The following is a 19,763-nucleotide window of genomic DNA, read 5'->3' as shown; positions in this document are numbered from 1 at the left end:
TCGTATATTTCACTCACACAGAACCTGGGTCCAAACTTCTAATACTGCTGTCAATTAATGATTTACTTTCTCTGGATTTACTGTTACTTTACTTACCATCCATCTATTTGTCTTTTTTTTTTGCCTTTTGAGGTTTAAATTTGATTTGAAATGAACTCTTTATCAAATGAGTACATCATAATACAATTTAGGTTTTACTGTATCTCACTTATATTTGATGAACTCCTGTTATTATTATTTTTAAATGTAAAGTTCAAGAAACCTGGCACCAGAACTTCCCTCGTGTTTATTATATTTCTATCTCTTCTTTCTCTTAAACCTTTATATTGAACTGTAAATTACGGGCAAACTGGGGCGAGATTTTATTTCTGGATTTTGTTAAAGTGTGTCCCACAAAATAAGACTGAACATTTGACAAAATAAACTTAATATTTTATTTAATTTAAAATAAATGAGTAAATGAGTTTACATAATAATAAATACCAATGTGTCCTCCACTTGATACCTAAGGATATTTTATTTTGAAGGGGAAGAGTAACTCACAGGAAGTCATTTTCTGCAACCTTGAAGCCACTTGACAGCAAAACACCACACACGTGATGAGTGCTCCAATTGGCTCTCTTCTCTGACCACCAAACGACGAAGATGTCGCAAACCGTTTGACGCAGATGTCGTAAAGGTAACGTTTCTTTATAACAACAAAAACAAAGGACAGAGTTCAGGTTTAATTCGGGATCAATGCGACATTACAAGGTTGAAATTAAACACATGTTGGAAGCTCTTAAATAAAGCCACACACTTTTATTCCTGTACAAGCTGAATGTGTCCATTATGATGCAAAGTTACGCTGCTGTCTGATAAACACAAACACACAACAAACAGGTTTAAGGGCAAAAGTCAATTTTAATAAAAATGACCATATAACATTTATTAAAATCTAATAAAATTACAATTTGGAATCTACTTTCATTCAGGCCAGTTCTGTGGGGTCCCAGTGTTGAAAATAAATACATCTCATAATCGTTGTAGACTGATGCACTTCTTGTTTTTTCTTCCTATTTCTTCCTTATTGTTCTTTTTCCTTGATTTGCTTCTTCCTGCAGTCTCTTCAGCAGCCCTCACACAAACTAGCTTGTCACAGTGGAGCAGATATAAACAAAGATACACACATTTGACAAGCAGGTAAAACATGATCTGAAGCCACAGGAGGGTTAAAAAAAAAGTCTATATAATGCGTGTGTGTGTATGTGTGTATGTGTGTGTGTGTGTGTAGTTCATCAATCTCATTTCATCCCTAAACATGAAAAAAAAAAAAAAAAAACGACCGCTGTGTAAAACATGTTAAAATATGTTTGCTTTGTTTAAAAGTGGAGCTCCAACCAGCCGCTTGATGCCTCTGTTAAGAATCTCAATCCCATGGCTGCCGTGCACCACGCATGTCGTTAAAAGATATAAATAAGAGCATGATTTCCTGACGTAGTGCATCATCTGATCAAAAATGAACCGACGCTCTCAACCATGAAGGAAAAGTTTGATGTTTTGGGACGTACACATTTTTTGCCAAAACATTGAAGAAGGACATCAATACCCACTAACTTGTCTTTACACTATTTAGTTACCTACAACCAGTGGGCAGTTAGCCTAGCTTAGCATAAGGCGTGGAAGAAACAGAAGAGAACAGCAGAGACGCTCGCCCTGTACGTCTAATGCTCACTCATTGACACGAGAAGTTGTGCAGAAATATAACAAGTAGTTTGTGCAAAATAAAGTTTGGCCGTTTCCTGTCGAGGATTCCTGGCCAAGAAAAGTCAGGCTCATTGTTTAAAACAAGTTCACATGTTTTCCTGTTTGTATGACAGAAATGGAAGAAATAGGATGTGTTAATAAGTGAGCGTTAGAAGGTTTTTTAGGTGGATGTGACGGAGCCAGGCGAGCTCTTTCCCTCCATCTTCAGTCTTTATGCTAAGCTACGTTGCTGCTGGTTTACGCTAAGCTTAGCTACACCGCTGCTGGCTGTAGCTTCATATTTAGAGTGCAGACATGAAAGTGGCATCGATCCTCTCTAAGTCCAAGTTGCGGTGACGAAGTATGCGAGTGCATTTCCCAAAAGTTTGAGTTTTTTCTCTTTTTAAAAGAGAAAACGTAACAGACGGTGTGTTTGTACGGGTGTGTGTCCTCTCACTTCGAGTAAGAAGTTAGTGACATAACTTCCTTCCACAGATGTGACACCCAATGACAGTAATTTGTGATTTAAATACTTTTTCCAGGACTCCTAAAATAAATGCCACCACTTAAAAAAAAAGAGAGAGAGAGAGTGAGAAAAAAATGCCACCCCTACCAAAAAGTTCATTTGATATGTTTGGTGGGAGAAGATCATGGTCTGTGTGTATGTTTACACAGGGGGCGTGTGGGTGGGTTTTCTGGTCATTATTCTAAACTTTTAAATTAAAAACAGTTGGAATTCATTAAATACATTCAGCCTCATTCACACTATCGCCGGGAGAATCGGTTCTTGAACGCTTTGATAGTTTTGGCCATCATCGGGGCGATTTCTGCGAGAGGAAGAAGATACAGAGAAACGGTTTGAGAGATTTTTTTTAGGGAAATCAGAAAAATAATTGTAAACAAAAAAAAAAAATTCAGCTTAGAAAAAAAAACAAAACACACACTTACTTTTGACCTGTGGTTTGTCACGGGCAGCATGTCCTCCTCCAGCTGCTCCTCCTCCAGCTCCTCCTCCTCCTCCTCCTCCTCCACCCGGTGCAGAGGAGCGAGACGAGCCAGGCGGAGCGTTATTTTGGGAGGAAGAGGAGCGGCTTGATTCACCGGAGTAGTCTGTGGTAGCTGGTCTTATTCTGAAAAGACAAATAAAAAAAAAGAAAAGAAAGATAGGTGAATTAGGGTGCACCCCATACACACTGCTCCAGGACTAACAGGGCCTGAGCACGGTGACCTCACGTCGTAGAACACATGCATGACTTTACATCATCATGAAGCGTGCTGAGTTTACATGACAGGCGGACTACAAAAATTAAAAAGTGACGCACGGTCAAGTCTGCGCATCAGAGAACACAGATACCATGACAGCTACTTTACTGACTTTGTGGCTCATTTTGAGTCGTTTTAGTCAGATACAGCCAGAACACTTTGAGATTTCTCCATAATGGAGGCAGGGATCGATTATACTTCAAGTCTACATTGTGTACTTGTACTTGTGCTTGTGCATGAACTGTACCGTGCTGAAGCACAGCTCTTCAAACCGTGCCTGGGCCAAGGAAGTGTCCTGTGCTTGAGCATTAAACGGAGCACTCACACTACTCAAACGGACTGGACTGTAGGGGGTCAAACATGCTTGGGTACGGTCCAGATTGCCTTGTGTGAGTGCGCCCGAAGCTGAATGTCAAAGTCTCAAATTCAATAATGGAGTTTTTTTCAAATTTTTTTCAATCTTGTTATCTTGTTTTTCAATCGTTTCAGGACGTTGACAGACTTCTTTCTGTGGCTTTGACAAAAGTTGAACCTGTTTGTACATAATAGCTTTCACGTCCTTACTAGCAAGACGTTCCTTATTGTTGCATTGGAAGTCTGATAAATATCCGTCTATCTCCCGGTGACTCAAAGACATCATGTTTTTTTTTAAACATGAGAAAATTAAATACACGTTGAGAGGATGTACAGTCAAATTTTTCCACAAATGGCAACCCTTTATTTCCTATTTCACTTATTTAGAGGTACTACCCGATTGAATGTGTGCCTGTTACTGATGCGCTGAGTGGGGGGTTGTGCATTGTTTATTACACTTTACTCTGTAATTTAATTTAATTTAATTATTTTCTTCTACATTCTTATCAGAGTGTTTTTGTTTTGCTTTGTTTTATTTTTTGGTTATTTTCGTTTTTATATGTGTATATGTGACTGTGTACATATGCATATATGTTTAAAAAAAAAAGGAAAAAGGTAAATTGTATTTCTGTGATTGGATGTATCGTTTTGTAAAAAAAACTGTTTGTGTGAAAGACCAGAATATAAGATTTAGGCTGTATTTTTTAAATACTGCCTTGTCTTATTTTGAATATATCTTGTTATTCTCCTTTTAAAAGTTTCTCCTTACTTGTCTTTTTTTTTTTCCATTCATCTTCTGTACCTTATTATTATGTTTCCACATTTACTCCACACGTGATGTGATGTTTCATTTGTTGTTATAAAACGTATTTAAATGTAAACATTCTACAGAAACAACACACTGGAGGTCGACATGCCGCTCTAATATTTCTGAATGACATTATAGATTAGAAGTGGCAGCGCGTCACTCACTTGATGGGACACGCAGCCGCGGTGGTGGCGGCTGTGGACAAACCGCTCGTGGTGCCGAACTTCTCCTGTCGTCGGCGGACGTCACGCGGAGGCTTGGCGACAGAATTCACAAATGCCATCTTGACCTGCCGCCCTGCATAGATGAACACAACGACAACAGTTAAACTACCTGAACAGTGCTTCTGTACACCGTCACATCCCTGTGAAGTATGTTTCTATCTAAGAGTTATTTTTTAATCACTCTGGTCCCGGTACTAGCTCCGTTAAAAATCTCTCCCTGAGTCTGTGCAGCAACCCAGGGGGTCATCGCTGACTCGGAGCTATTTTTTGATACCCAGGTGATCAAAGCGATGCAGTCCTGCTTTGCACAAATTAGACAATTAAGCAAAAACCAGGTCGTTCCTTATTCCTGGTGACTCAGAAGAAGTCATCCATGCATTTCTTTTTTCCAGATTCGACTTTTGTGATGAGCTTTATTCCGGTGTTACGCTGTGAAATGCATGAAGAGTTGTCACATTGGAATCGTTTAGTGTGTCAAAGTGTTCTCAGACCTTTGGGCTTGTGGGCGTGTGCCGCGGAGATGTTCTGAGTGAGCAGCCTCAGTCGCTCGTCGCGCTCGTCGTGCAGCCGCAGGTACATCTCCCTCCACGACTCGTACTCCTGAGGAGACTGCCGCCGAAAGTCCCGCTGACAGTGACGCATCCACAGATCGTCGGAGTCCTCTGTAAACCACTGAAAGGAGAGGGAAAGGTTACATTTCTTTGTCCTCGATAAAACCAGATAACAAACTACAAAAATGCCCTGCTTGTGAATGAAGGCACAATCTGTTTGACATAACATTATCCATCCATCTGTAATCTATACAGCTTGTGTGGGTCGGGGGCCGCAGGGGGGGCTCGAGCCAATCCAAGCTGACATTAGAGGCAAGGGGCGGGGTACACTCTCAATCACAGGGCTGACCCCCGTAAAGTTTACAGATGTTCAACACAAAATAAACACAAACTACGACATATGACATCATTATTATTGACAATATAAACACTACAGTGAAGATAATTGTAGAAAGAAGATCTGTGTGCGTTTTGAAAGAAGCGTTTTGTTTGGAATTGCAATGGATTGTGGGATGTGTAGTTCCTTCACTCCTGGAAAAAATAATATACAGTCTTCCTTTTCGCTGTTTTCCAACGTTTTTTTTTTTCCAAGAATCAAATGTTTTATAGTAATGAGTATTCAGGTAGCCGGTCGGCCTGATTTCAAAAATAAAAATATCGATTTTAAGATTTTCTGAAACGTCAGTGGAGGATTTGAAGGGGGAAATGTACTTCTGGAACCAGAACCGCGGGTCACAGTTGAGCTCTAAACGTGAACGCTTTATTCTGTGACATTCATTCACTGTGAGGAGGAGGGCAGGGGCGACGATGTTTTTAACCTTTAGCAAACTTTTGCTGTTTTATATTGCTCTCCTTGGTCGTCTGTCTGTTTTCTACTGTTGAGTTTGTGTTGCAGAAACGTCCTGATAACACATTCTAATGATATTAACACAGAAACAGTTAAGACTCCTCCTACTTCCTCTACCTCGGAGTATGTCGAGTCAGACACACATAATCTCCAGCTGTGAGTCCAGTAAGTCCAGAAAGAGTGTGTGTGTGTGTGTGTGTGTGTGTGTGTGTGTGTGTGTGTGTGTGTGTGTGTGTGTGTGTGTGTGTGTGTGTGTGTGTGTGTGTGTGTTACCTGATTGCTCTGCTCGATGCGGTACAGTTGCTCGGGCGTACATCGCTCCAGTACCGGTTCCAGGATCTCAAACGGAACTCCTCCCACTTCAGCGATCGCTGAAAGAGCAGAGAGGAATCAGAAGTCACACCTGTGTTCATTTTGTGTTTTAAACACCTTGAGATGACAGATGGGTGATAGTCTCAGCTTTCTGTTTATATTTTACACACAACAAACACATTTTACAAACATTTACAGCACTGCAGGCATCTGTGTGAGCCTCAAAGTGTTCTGAGGGTTTGTTGCTCATGATCTGAACATTCAGCAGCTTAACTCACAGTCAATGTTGTTCTGCAGCACGCGGATGCACTGCTCGTACAGAGTCATCATCTTGGGCAAGTACGCGGACTTTGATCCAGAGTAGACGACCATCTTAGAGTTGAACCGCTTCCCCGTGAAGCCGGCGTCCTCCTCGTCGTTGCACACAGGAACTGAAAGTGAAGAAAGTGAAGAAAGGAGTGGGAGTCAGACGGCAGTGTGACCCAGAGAGCAGGTCGGGATGAACCGCTGGATCCTCAAAGAGAACTAGATCACAATTCGCATTGATTCAAGTTTCCACTTCCTCCTTCAGCTTTGTGTTCGATGCCAAGATCACGTTCACCTGAATCAGAGGAAGTCATGAGAAACCAGGACAGACAGACCTGCTCATACACAGAGGAGGTTATCAGGTTTCTCCTCTACACCTGGCCATCTTTAAGAGGCGTGGCTTCCTGTTTGAGGTGTACTTAAAAGGATTCTCCAGAGGAGTGTGATAAGACCTTTCTGCTGACGACACAGCGAAGAATATTTGTCAAATCAGTCTACAGAAATGAGACAAATGTAAACTTTAAGAGGCTCCTTTGCTAGTGTAAGTTACGGCCTGAATCTTAATGAAGATGTTTTCATTACGTTCTATGTCTGAGGTCTTTTTGAAGCACGAGCATCCTCTATAAAAGATTAAATTAGGAACTCGGTCGGCTGTATAAATGGCCAATAAATCCACAAGAAAAAGGAAAGAACGATTCTTTAACTGTGACATTAAGGACATCAGGTGTTTCGAGATAAAACTATGATGTGGTGAAGGAGCCACATGTTGGATATGAACTCGGGCCGCCCGCTTGGAGGACTTCAGCCTCTGTACACACTAACCACTAGGCCACTGGCACCCCCAGTTAGCAGTTATTCAAAGGTGAGGGCTTTGCTACCTTTCCGTCTCTGAGGGGACAGCGGTGTGACGTCGATGGAGGGCAGAGGTCTGTAGTTGGGTTGAATCGCCGGCAGAGGGATGTCAGGAAGAGTGGCAACAACCTCAACAACCTGAAAACAACAAAACGTAAAATGAACGAGGAGGATCTGCAAACAACTTTTCAAACTCAGCGTTTTATACGTTAAGGATCATACATTTAAGCTCCTGTGAGAAACATTTGCCTTGGTTGATTTTGACGCCCCCTTGTGGAAAAAGCAGTACTTCATCTCTCATGCTGACCCTGGTCTGTGCATGTGTAAGAGGAGTGTTCTGATTAACAATCAAATGTTTCACTCACTGTGAATCTTTTCAGTGGAAAATGTGAACAAAGGTTCAGATCTCAATGTTTTTTTAAAGTTATACTATTTTGGCGATTTCTGCCTTTAATGGATAGGACAGTTGAAGAGAGACAGGAAACGTTGGGAGGAGAGAGTCAGGGGATGACATGTAGCAAAGGTCTGATGCCGTGTTCAAACCCACGGCAGCTGAGGCGAGGACTGTAGCCTCTGTACCTGGGGCGTGCTTCATATCTTCTAGGCTATCCGGCGCCCCAGATCTCTGAGTTTTTAAATCGCCTCATATGACATGAGATAACCCGCTGACCCATTGATAGAAAGTCTCCAACTTATTCCCAATGGTCTTAACTGCTTTTATAGGTAATATGGAGACTTTAGATATCGATTTTATAGCCAGATTCAAACTCCTCTTTGCAGGAAATTAAGAGAAAGTGGGCAGAGAAGAGAGCCCAACCTCCCCAAAAGATAAGGTGAATAATTTGACATTTTGCTTAAAGCTTTGTCCCCCCTTATAACCAGACTGAAAGATGTCGCTTCTACAGCTTTTGTTTCAACATAAAAGGTACAGCCAAGAGACAGTTAGCTTAGCATAACATACAGAGAGGAAGCGAGCCTTTCGTAAATATCAGAGTGGTGGTTTGTTTGAACAACTTATTTGATTTGTCTGCTCTAAGTGATGGAGAGAACTCATAAAAGAATGTTTGTTGTTGTTATAGTAGACTTTGAAGTTTGCAAGGCTAAAGCTACTCTCTACTCTGCAAAAACCTTGATGGGGAATAAAGTAGATGTACAAACTTGCCAAAAAAAAAAGAAATGATGCAAGGCCTTGGTTCATGGAGAAAAGTTTTGATGGGCTCACAGCTCCGAGAGGAAATCAGACTCTCACACTTGAAACAAGCTGCAATTTTAAAATAATCATTCAACCAATGGAATTGTTGCTAGCATTATTTGAGGGTTCTTCAGTGAGTTTGGTAATTTTCTTTTTAGACAGTTTTAGATTTGATATTTTTCTCCTTTTCTTGAGCCTTGAGGACTAAGGACAGATGGGCAGGCTGGAAATTCACCATGGATAGCTCTCATGTCATTTTTTAAAAAGAAGCTCTGTATTTCTGTGGGATCTGCTGTGGCCCTAACAGTGAGCCCTGAGGAACTCCAGGTTTGGGACTTATGCTCCAGCAAAAATTTGAATTTCACACAGAGACGCATAAACTGGACGTGACACCGGAGGGGTCTTCTTACCCTTTTTCGTTTCTCAGGTGTTGCTGCAGCGGAACTGGATCCTGAATGCGTCCTCTTGCTGCTCTGAGTACCGTTAGCTTTGCTCACTTTGGAGGATGAGGAGGAGGAGGAGGAGGATGGTGCGGGCGCAGGGTCGTGTGTGCGATGGGATGATGACGTGGAGGATGCAGAGTGAGACGGCCGGCTGTGCGACGAGGATGACGACGACGACGGCTTCTTCTTCTTCTTTACAGGTATCGGGGCGTCATACGTGAGAAAAGACTCAAAGGACATGGTGGGGGTCTCAAAGTCGTCTTCTTCCTCCTCTTTGGGTGGAGAGTCCTTCGGCACCCGTGGTCGCCCTGGAAACATAGAGGCAGAAAGAACCGATGAGGACAAAGTGAATCATGGGAAATCTGGAGTGTTGAATTTAATGAATAACGTGTGTAACCGACTGAATTAATTAAATTCTTCATATTTTCATTACCTGGGGGGAACTTTTCATAGGCGGTTTGTAGCGGCTTAAAATAATAAAATATGTTAAAGACTGACTGTGATGCTTTGTGTGGATACCTACAAAGTAGGAGATATACTAAAATCTGATGTCCATGTGTCCAGCTGTCTAAGGGCAGATCACCGGCTGATGTTTGTGAACTGGTTTCCCTTTTTGCTAATAAAGAATAACTTGTCATTTCCTGTCGATTCATTCAACAAACAGGCTTTATCTTCAGTATCTCAGTTTCAGTCAGAACAGGATGTAGCTCCCTGTTGTGGACACATTTATCGTGGGGTGATGAAGCTGAAACAACATTTAAAAAAGTAACGTCTTCGGCTTCTACAAAGATTAAATATCATGAAATGCACTTTTAAAGTCAAATGTCTATGCCTTTACATTTGCTGCTCTGGAGAATCAAAACAAGGTTTTACAGTTAAAGGCTTCTCTGCAGACGAGCTTCACTTTAAAGGCTGAATATGTGATTTCCAGATCGACACAAACTCATCTCCTTCATCCCTCAGCTCCTCCCTCCCCTCCTGACTCCACAATCCCCCCGCCTCTACTGTCGTGTTTCACTAGCAAGGTTCTGTGAGACAGAGACGAACTAATAAACATCTGAAAACAAGATTCTGAGTTCAATTTAAAGTAACAATATGCATCTGAAAGTTGGTTTGGTTTTAATATGTGTGGGTTGAGTTGCCAACTTTCCATCATGGATCAAACACAGTCATTATAAGACACTGCTGAATGTATAGAGCCGCTCTCCTTTGATATTAGATACCTGCTTTAATTCCATTATCACCTTTATAAAAGTTACTTATAATCCGTCCGTGCAGAGGACAAAGAGATGCACGACTTTTGTTTGTTTCTCTCGCTCGTCCATCAGAAACACACTCACCCTCATCTCCTGCTTTCTTCTTCTCCTCCCTCTTACTCTCATGCGTGCTGGACTTCTTGTTATGTTTTGAGGACTTTTGTACTGGACTCTGTTGTCTGTCTCGGTCTGCGCTGCGTTTCTTTCCGTCACCTCCCCCTCCCCCACCCCCTCCTCCTCCTCCTCCTCCTCCTCGATCACCACTCATCTGTGCGTGGCGTTGCCGTCTTTCCTCGTCTCTGTCCCTGTTTTTGTCGCCATGATTGTGGTTTTTGCTGGGTTCTTTGCTTGGTTTGGTGTGGCGGATGTCCTTACGAGATGGAGGAGGGGGGGGACTGGGCTCAGGCTCAGGCTCAGGTTCAAGCTCGGGCTCGGGCTCGGGGCTCTCATACTCGTCTGAGTGGTATCCTCCTCTCTGCGGAGGGCTGTACTGCTCGTGATGAGGAGGCGAGGGCGAGTAGTTCGTGTGATAACCTCTCTCCTCCTCCTCCTCCTCCTCCTCCTCCTCCTCTTCCATGTAGGAGGGCTCCTCGTCAGGGGACGGCTCCCTGGTTCGTCTGTGGCCTCCTTCTTCAGCTGCCTCTGGTTCTCGAGAGTGTCCATGTGACCGCGGTGCCTCTTTAGCGTGACTGTTGGCGGGTCTGAAGTAGAAAAATCAAAACTGATTGTGAGTCACAAACGCACCAGTTATTATCAGGTTAAAGAAAATGAACGAAAACGAAGTGGTTCATGAAATGAATTGTCTTTAAAAAGTTTAATCTGTAAAATATGACGTTGTTCGTCCGTCGTTCGCCCTCCATATTACTTTTTCTTCTGAAGTCACGTTTAATCAAGCGAGTTTCTGTGAGATCTCGTGTCTGTCGATGCCCACTGTGAAACCTCCAAGCGGGCGGCCCAGGTTCGAATCCCACCTGTGGCTCCTTTCCCGCATGTCATTCCCCACTCTCTCTCTCTCTCTCCCTGATTTCCGATTCTATCCATTGTCTTATCGTTCTAATAAAAGGCACAAAAAACTGCCCAAAAATAAAAAATCTTTAACCCTTCAGTCTGTGGTCTCCTACGTTTTTAAAATCATTAAGATATGAAAATCTTCAAGTGTGTAGCCAGCCTTAGAAGGAAACTCAACAATGATTTATTTACATCCTGAACAGGGCTGTGTGTCTACTGCACTATGCATTCATTTAAGAGGTTCATTTAAAGTTTGCTTCAGTACTCTGGATTTGAGCAAAGACACATGAGAGTGAAAGAACCGACTGCTCCACTAGTCCCTGCTCTTTTGCATGTTGGGGCACATGTGTGCAGAACGTACCTGTCTGCAGACTGAGGAACCAGTTTCTTCCATTTGGCTACGAGGTTTTTCGCCAGCTCTCCAACGAGTTCATGTTTCCTGAAAGAATTCACAGTCTTCCCCACTCCAGTTTCCTACGAGGGAACGAGACAGAGTGAAAATGTTGACACTGATCATTCAAAGATTTACACAATAAGTCCCACAACACAAGCTGAAGCTTATATACTGTTTGCAACTACACGGTTAAAGCCTTAGAATCTGGACCTCAAGCTTTTGATATCACATGAGACATATCTTAACTTCCAGGTACATTTAGTGCCTGCATGTGTTCATCGTTGAGCTCAAGTGTGGATTTGACTTTCACACTTGTTATCATATCTAAGCAGGCTGCAGGTGAGATATCTGATTGGTTAGAAACATGTTGAGGCTGTGCTGATAAATGCCATAAATCACATCTGACAGGAAAGAAAAAGCTGACAGTGCGAGGCATGTTTGTTCTCAAGAAAGATCACATTCACTGCACAGCCAAGCACTGTCTTATAATGTCATTTCACTGCAGTAGTCAGGAGTTAATGCTTCAAAGGAAACATCCTAAACTGGTTATTCACTGAGCTTGTCTGTCAGACTGTGAGCTGCAGAAGGAGTTCAAACTATTTCTCTCACTACTGTGGCATTAACTCCCTTCTTTTTTTCAACTTTTTCTACAGAAATCTACAGGGTATAAACATACCGACCGAAACTGGAATTGTTGGGGCAGATACCCCAATCTGGGGTAGCTTTTTTTCTCTATTGGAGAGAAAAAAAGTGTGATACCAATACATTTGTAGATATCTTTCCTAGGGCCCACTCACACTAGGCAATCCCAAGGACGCATCAACCCTAAAGTCCAGTTTGTTTGACTAGTGTGAGTGCTCCGTACCGCGCTCAAGCTCGGTACACTTCCTTGGCCCTGGCAGGCTTTGGAGAGGTGTGCTTCAGCCTGGTACAGTTAATGCCCGAGCACAAGCACGCGGGTACACAACGTGGACAGTCTTCATTAATCGAGAAAGAAGTGTTCTGGCTGTATCTGACTAAAGTGACTCAAAATAAACCACAAAGTCAGTAATGTAGCTGTCATGTTCTTTGTGTTGTTCTCCGATGTACGAACACAGACTCGACAGCGCGTCTTTTTTTTCTCCTCCTCAAGTCCGTCTGTCTTGTAAACTAAGGAAGCTTCATAATTACATAAAGACATGCATGTGTTGTATAACAACATTGTGTACAAGAGGTAACCGTGCTCAGGCCCGGTTAGTCCTGGAGCAGTGTGCAATCGTGCTTATGTACGGTTCGGGACAACTAGTGTGAATGCGCCCTAAGATCTATGTTTGATCTGTAGGGATAAATACACATTTATTGCGTTGATCCGTCAAATGCAGTTATCAAACACTCGTGGAAAAGATTTATAATGAAGACAAGATGGTCACTCAACTGGAAAGTAACTGAGCATGTACATGCATCACCGCCTGACACTCTGGAGAGTGATGATGCTCGTTGTAATCCATACAGCACACTCTGCTGGTGACAGAGAGCTGCTAGTGTAATACACGATACTCAAATGAAATGCTATTTGACAGGTGAATACATCTTGGAATATCGGCGCTTGTTGAAGATAAAATTAGCCGATAGCGACAGTCACTTGCGATATTATCGGTTGGGCTCCAGTATAAACAAGAAATTGAAATCTTACCACCAGTATGTCCACGGTCATTGGAAGCTCCCCCAGTCTTTTGAAAGTTTTTAAAACCTGAAAAAGAAACAAAGAAAAACACGATTAATGAGAAGATTCTAGTGTTTAACTTTCATAGAGGTTCACACGTCATCACATGACTGACGTTCAATCGAATTATCTCAATGAAAACACGAAAACATGAGCAGACTCCCTTTGCTAAACGAGACCAGGAGATAAGGTTGAAAGGATTTTTTTTTTTTTTTTTAAAGCGAGCAAGCTAACCTTGAGTAAAGAATATTTTGTCAATATTTCTGAGTATAAACTCTAAATGAAATCTGAAACCTGTGTTGTTGACAGAATATGTTGATATAAAACATTACCATGACCTAGAGATTGTTTGTACAGCGATAAATAAGTCAGCAACAGAACTTATACTTTAAAAATCAGTATTTTGATTTAAAAATCAAACAAAACAAAATATATGAATGAAGTCAATTTTATTTTCTGTAGCTTTCTAAGTTCCCCCACATGTACAAACAGGACCTGTGGCCATGCATTGAGAGATGTCAGAGTGGGGCAGTCACACTGGGAGAGGCTGTTGGGGGTTTGGTGCCTTGCTCGGCAGTACTCGGGAGGTAACAGCTCCCAACCCAAGCTACAGACTGAGCTGCTGTGTCCCCAAATATAAAGACAGAATGTAGGATAGGTTTTCTACAATTCACGTAGCAGACGCTTTTATCCAAAGCGTCGTACATCAGAGAGTAAGAACAACACAAGCAAGGATCTAGAAAAAAGGGAACAATGTCAGTAAGAGCAAACGATCAGCTTTGAGTCCGATTGGACACACAGGTGCTGACAGGAAGTGACCAGAGGCAAAGCACAACATTGAGGGCAGTTCTTGAGAGCTCTAATCAGTATAGAAACCATCTTATAAGCCATCGTTATCAAAGAAAAACCATCGTCACAACCATCATCATCATCAATAATATGGAGACCATCATCATTAAGTCAGTAGTTATTCTTACAAGCAGTATAAGCAGTTTCTTATAAGCAGTTTGCATCTACCTTTGCCTGTTCAGTCACTACTTAACGCAACCTTATGCAGGAATTAGGTAAGGTGGGCTTTGGCGCCGACCCAAGGTCTCTGAGTGCAACTGCACTGTCGTAAGACATCGTGCGTTTGTTGACATTCAGAGGGGGTTGAGTTGAGAGAAGCCAAACACAAACGTCGACTGACGAGGTACAGGTACGTTTATTGTGCAATATGACTCTGCTAGCGTCTACAGCCCGTCGTCGAGACAACTTTTGTTTTGACAGAAGATAGATTCATATATTTGTTTGTATGCAAAACCTGAGTTAGACGGCTTTCTGCACCCGGTAAAGCTGCTCAACATGAGACAATGATGACACCGATAACTACACAGACTAACGTTACAATCCGTTATGAATAACAGCTGCGGGGACGTACGCTCTGCTTCTCGCTTGGTCACTCTCTGTTGATGGCCTCATCGTCCTCTTCTGCGTCTTAGTCATTCATTCGAACAGTAGTGAGACGGGCTTAATGCCTGTAGCGCTGTAAAGACACACGCATATCTCATGGGAGAACAAGCGCAAGCTGCCAAAGTGACATACTGCTATAAACAGGCGACCGGCGCGCTCTGTGGACATGGAAGAGACGCCGTTCTGCCTGTCGAAAGTCGTTGCGCGGTAAGATTTGCTTTGAAATGACTGTTTAACGATGGAAAAGTTTCATATCGTTGCTTTAAATCGTCACTGCTGACCTTGTTGTGACCGCCATTCAGCATTATAAACACGATAACAGTCTCAGAAGTTGACACCATTTGGTTTACATTATGTCATCATTAAAGTGTCTGGCATGAAGAATATTCACCTGGTTGTCAAAGTGTTCTTAATGACCTTTTGTGACCCTTTAACTGACCCAAAACAGAGAGATTAAGCAGCCCTGCGTCATGGAGACTGATCATGGCCTGCAACGGGGCCGGGCTGCAGTCAAATCACTGAACAATCACTGAACTGTGATTTCTACATCTGTGGATAAATAAAGACCCCCTGCAGAGCCGACATCAATCTGTAAATCAAACATCTCCCAAAGAGGAGGAGGCTTCGTGTTTGAGACAAGTGTCCTCAATTCAGCAGTGAAAGTAAACAAAGGAGAGGTCGGACATTGTGAACAATTCTTTATCCGTCCTGCATTTTGCTCTGCTTTAAGAGGGGATGTCTGCGCAGTGACTTATAGTGATTTATAAAAGGTGAATAATCAACACCAGGTGAACATAAGAGGCCTGCAGCCGCTGTTTCTGTCATGACTCTCGCACTAACGTTGGAAAGCTAACAAGGCTAATGGCTACTCTGGCCCCGAGATTCGCAAGAAGATGAATGATGGTTTGTTTATTTTAATATTTCCATGACAGACAGAAGGAAACGCCGACAGGTATTCAACCAAGCGGGCAGGTGTTCACGTCATCTTTTATAACATATAAAAGGGCTGAAGCGGTACGTTGAAAGAAGTTAAAAGCCCTTAATTATCGTGACGTCTCACGTGATGCCTTCACAAACTGTCGGAAACGCCGCAATTGTAAATGAGGTCTAGTGTTTCATAACGAAATACTATTTTAAAATGTTAAATTTAAAACAAACAATAAAAAACTCTTACACAACTTGATTTGAAATTATTGTCGTAAGTACTTAATTGTTTGTGTCGTGTGCAATTTTCTACTCAGAAGTATCCAAAGCATTTCATGTGTGCTCGTCTTTGTACAACAGCTCACCTCATGCGAGCAGAGAACTGTCATCATGATAATATCTGTCTCTCCTTTACTGTAATCTGTTCTGCACATTTTAAATTTACAAATGATCCCTGCACTCATGTTCACTTCATTTGTCTGTCTACTCGCCGTTATATTGTATAGTTTCTGCTTATAATATGTTTACACTCATGCACTTTAACTTATGTCAATACTGTCCATTTACAACTCTGTTTTTACACATTTACATTTAATCTTTCAAATGTAATTTACAACCATTTACAACTCTGTTTTTGCATTTTACATTTAATCTTCCTATTTAAGACTAGTAATGCTCAGTTAAATCCTGGTTGTATATATTCACATTCTTAGTTTAGATATTTTTAGTGCTTATTTACTTTGTATTTAATGTTATATTATGTTTAGATTGCTAACATTGTGTTTTTTACTCATATTGTGTGTTTGAATAACCTGCTGCTTGAACGCCACAATTTCCCAGTTTGGGATCAATAAAGTAATTCTATTCTAAATGTTTTCAAACCAAGTGATTGGTAAGCACAGTAAAAAAAAAAAAGAAAAGAAAAAAAAGACGTTAATTACCTTACAAACCAATAAATGTGAATTATCATGATTGGCTATTGGGCGAAAAGGCTGTCATGTCCCTTTGTCATTGAAATACAACGTTTCTGCTCATCATAGTATTTTTGAATGTCCCTTAACTTCTTCTTTTTGCAATTTTATATAATCATTTATTTATCTAATTTTTACCTTTACAGTTATATTGTATATATTAGTTCTGTTGTTCCATTATTCACCATGCACCTTATAACTTATCATTTAGTATTTAGCCTACCTGCACATAGCTCTGTGTATATATATATATATATTTCTCGTTTACTGCACATAGTTCTGTATATATATTTATTTCTCGTTTACTGCACATAGTTCTGTTTACATCTGTTAGTCCGATCGCTGTCCACTTAAATCTACTCTTTTATATTTTGTATTTTTAAGTTAAGTTTAAGCTTTAAGTTGTATTTTAATTGACACTTTATATTTAGGTTAAAATGTTTTGTTTACCTGCACTGTTGTTAATTTACTGCTCTGTGTGACTTTGAATTGCCCCCCGGGGACAAATAAAGTTTTTTAGAATTGAATTGAATTGAATTGATTTCTTCTTTTTGCAATTTTGTATAATAACTTAGAACTGTTACTATTCAGTGTAATATTACAGACAGAAAACGAATATAAGCCTATAATATCCTTCTTGTAACTTGTGCTGACACTTTTACTGTACAAAAACATCAAAGACTCTTTAATTTTTAATGAGCAGCAGGCCTGATCATAACTTTCAATCCTCTGTTGGTTGTTTACATTATGGTTGTGACATGGTCATTTTCTCCTGAAGCCGCTTCACTCGTGGATCAAAACAAAATCCCAAATTAGTACTCGTACGGATTTTTAATTCACAACTTTACACTATTCTGTTTAAGTAAAAACAGCGACTGAAAGATCTTCAACGTGTACGATTTACAGAAGTCCGGATCGACCGTCAACGCAGCATTTAAAAAACGGTTGCGACTTGCGGAGACCTGCCGCGGCCGCCGCTTCGCTTGACCAGCGGCGACAAACCGTCTCATTTTGGGGAGATGGCCGATGCTGACAACCTTATCTGTCCGTTTCGACCGGTTTAGTCGTTACCTTTCGCGGCTCCGGATTCTCCAGGAGCCGGGACTGAAGTCTGTCCACTGTTTCCAGCAGTTCCTCCGCCATGTTTACTGCTGGTACCCTGTCGCCCGGAAGCTACTTCATCCTGAGCGCACACAGAAAGGAGGGGGAGCCGGAGAGGTTCCGCTAGTTTAGGGATGGTAACAATAATTATTAATTAATAATTATTAATTATTAATACAGATACAACATAATGGTATAAAAAAAGCAATGGGTTTAAAACCAATTAAATTGTTTGTTTTTTTAGAAAGGTCGTGAAATACGGAATCACGTCACTGCACAGCTGACGGCGCACGCAGGGAGCACCTGTCAGGATGACGTCAGTGAAAAAAAACGCTGAATTAGCTTTCAGGATGATTTACCGTTTGGCCAACTGCTAGTATTCAAGAAGTATTCGTAAGATATTATTATAAACTAAAGTACATTGTGGATTAGTAGGCTTTTAAAAAATATAATTTGATTTACAAACTTTATTAATCCCTGAGGAAAATTCTGGTTTACACTCTGTTATTTCATTTCATTTCATTATTTTTATTTATTTGTTCCGTACATGTCAAAACACGCAACAGAAAAGGAAAAAGAAAAAAGAAAAACAATTTACACTAATTCTTGTTTTGCCTGCCCCCCCTTTACTCAAAAAGCAAACAATAAATATCTGGATGGTCTGTCCAATTACAGTGAATGAATGAATATCTCTATACCAACATAAAACAAATCTGACAATTCAGTCTTCACTTCCTCAGAAAGTAGAAGGAAAACACACTAACTGCCACTTTCATACCATCTGATAACTTTCTGTTCTTGTACATTTTCTTAAACTGAAATATCTGAACACAGCCCTTCAAGTCATTATTTAAAGAATTCCACAATTTAATTCCAACGACAGAAATACACTTCTGTTTTAAAGTTGTCCGTCCAAACTGATGCTAAAAATTACATTTTCTTCTTTACGCTCTTATTGCGAGACATGCTTCTCACACACGCTCAAAATACACACATGCACAAACAGGAGCTGTGGACATTCATTAGAGGAGAGATGTCAGAGTGGGGCTGCCACACACTCACTGCTACGCTGGAGCTGTTAGGGGTTCGATGCCTTGCTCAAAGGCACATTGGTAGTACTGGGGGAAGTGACCTGGTACTTCTCCAGCAACCAGACCAACTTCAATACTTTGGTCCACACCAGGACTTGAACTGGTGACCCCTCTGTTTACCAACCCTACAGACTAAGCTACTGCCACCCCTAACCACTGTATCTAAGGGTTTCTATTCCTGTTTATTAATCAGAAATAATCCCTCAGAATTAATATCAGATTGTGTATTTGTGCATGTCATACATAAATTAAATGTGTGACATCCTCATCACATGCAAATTAAATAATATAAAATTTACGAGTGTTAATTTCTCACACAAATTCTTGCTATTTTCGCTTGGTGAACAAACTATCATTCCAAATAAACGTTCCTAACTTGACTCTTTGCAGTAAATGCAACTTTATACCTGTAATCGTAAACGTCTTGGAATAAGATATTTAACTACTTACTCTTGAGGTTGTCAAATTTATTGAAACTTTTTCAATACCCCAAGTCTTAAAACGTTACAATCTCTGTTATTTTCAAGATTGATAGAATTAAAAAATGTCATCATTTCCATCAAAAAATTCCTGCACACTTTTAAAATTACACAGATATGTTGTCAACGTTTACATTTTGCCAATATGTGTGTGTTGTGCTGTATTTGTCGTGTTCTATGATGCTGCTATTTATTCAACGTCTTCTACGCACAGGTCTTGATGTCCTTTATGAATTTCTTGTATTTCTAATGTACATCGTTCCTTGCTTTGTCCCATCACAATGACTACGTTCCCTGTCCTTTAGGCGCTTTAAATACATGTGTACTTGTACTGGAAAAGGGTTTTGAATGCATGTTTTTACAGTGGTAATATTAAGCTAACATCTGACAGATATTTCAGAACTGTTCTGAGTTTTGAGATTCATATTCAGACAAAAAATAGCAGACACATTTGGCTGAAACCCAATCTAAAACCTGAAACCCAAAGGCCATTAGAGGGAGGAGGAGG

General features: G+C 41.0%; 1 protein-coding gene across 1 annotated transcript; it reads right to left on the bottom strand.

The window, feature by feature from the left end:
• Nucleotides 1-883: 883 nt before the first annotated feature.
• eloa (elongin A) lies at nucleotides 884-17,778 on the bottom strand. Its single transcript, XM_065948303.1, has 12 exons — nucleotides 17,656-17,778; nucleotides 13,208-13,264; nucleotides 11,503-11,615; nucleotides 10,218-10,834; nucleotides 8,845-9,185; nucleotides 7,269-7,380; nucleotides 6,363-6,515; nucleotides 6,046-6,143; nucleotides 4,866-5,046; nucleotides 4,315-4,447; nucleotides 2,674-2,855; nucleotides 884-2,552 (listed from the first exon to the last, which is right to left on the bottom strand). The coding sequence occupies exons 1-12, from the start codon at nucleotides 17,725-17,727 to the stop codon at nucleotides 2,491-2,493; spliced, it is 2,121 nt and encodes a 706-aa protein (XP_065804375.1). The 5' UTR covers nucleotides 17,728-17,778; the 3' UTR covers nucleotides 884-2,490.
• Between the last annotated feature and the right edge of the window lie 1,985 nt (nucleotides 17,779-19,763).

Source organism: Labrus bergylta, chromosome 19 (assembly GCF_963930695.1).
Source record: "Labrus bergylta chromosome 19, fLabBer1.1, whole genome shotgun sequence".
Taxonomy (NCBI): domain Eukaryota; kingdom Metazoa; phylum Chordata; class Actinopteri; order Labriformes; family Labridae; genus Labrus; species Labrus bergylta.
Note: the sequence above shows the minus strand (reverse complement) of the source record. Positions and strands in the feature narration are given on the sequence as shown.

Coding starts and splice junctions, on each gene's coding strand:
- eloa (XM_065948303.1), bottom strand. CDS start 17,727: ATGGCGGAGGAACTGCTGGAAACAGTGGACAGACTTCAGTCCCGGCTC. Junction 10,835..11,502: donor GTTCCTCAGTCTGCAGACAG/GTACGTTCTGCA, acceptor TTTCTACTTCAG/ACCCGCCAACAGTCACGCTA. Junction 6,144..6,362: donor GCTGCAGAACAACATTGACT/GTGAGTTAAGCT, acceptor CTGCTCTTTCAG/CGATCGCTGAAGTGGGAGGA.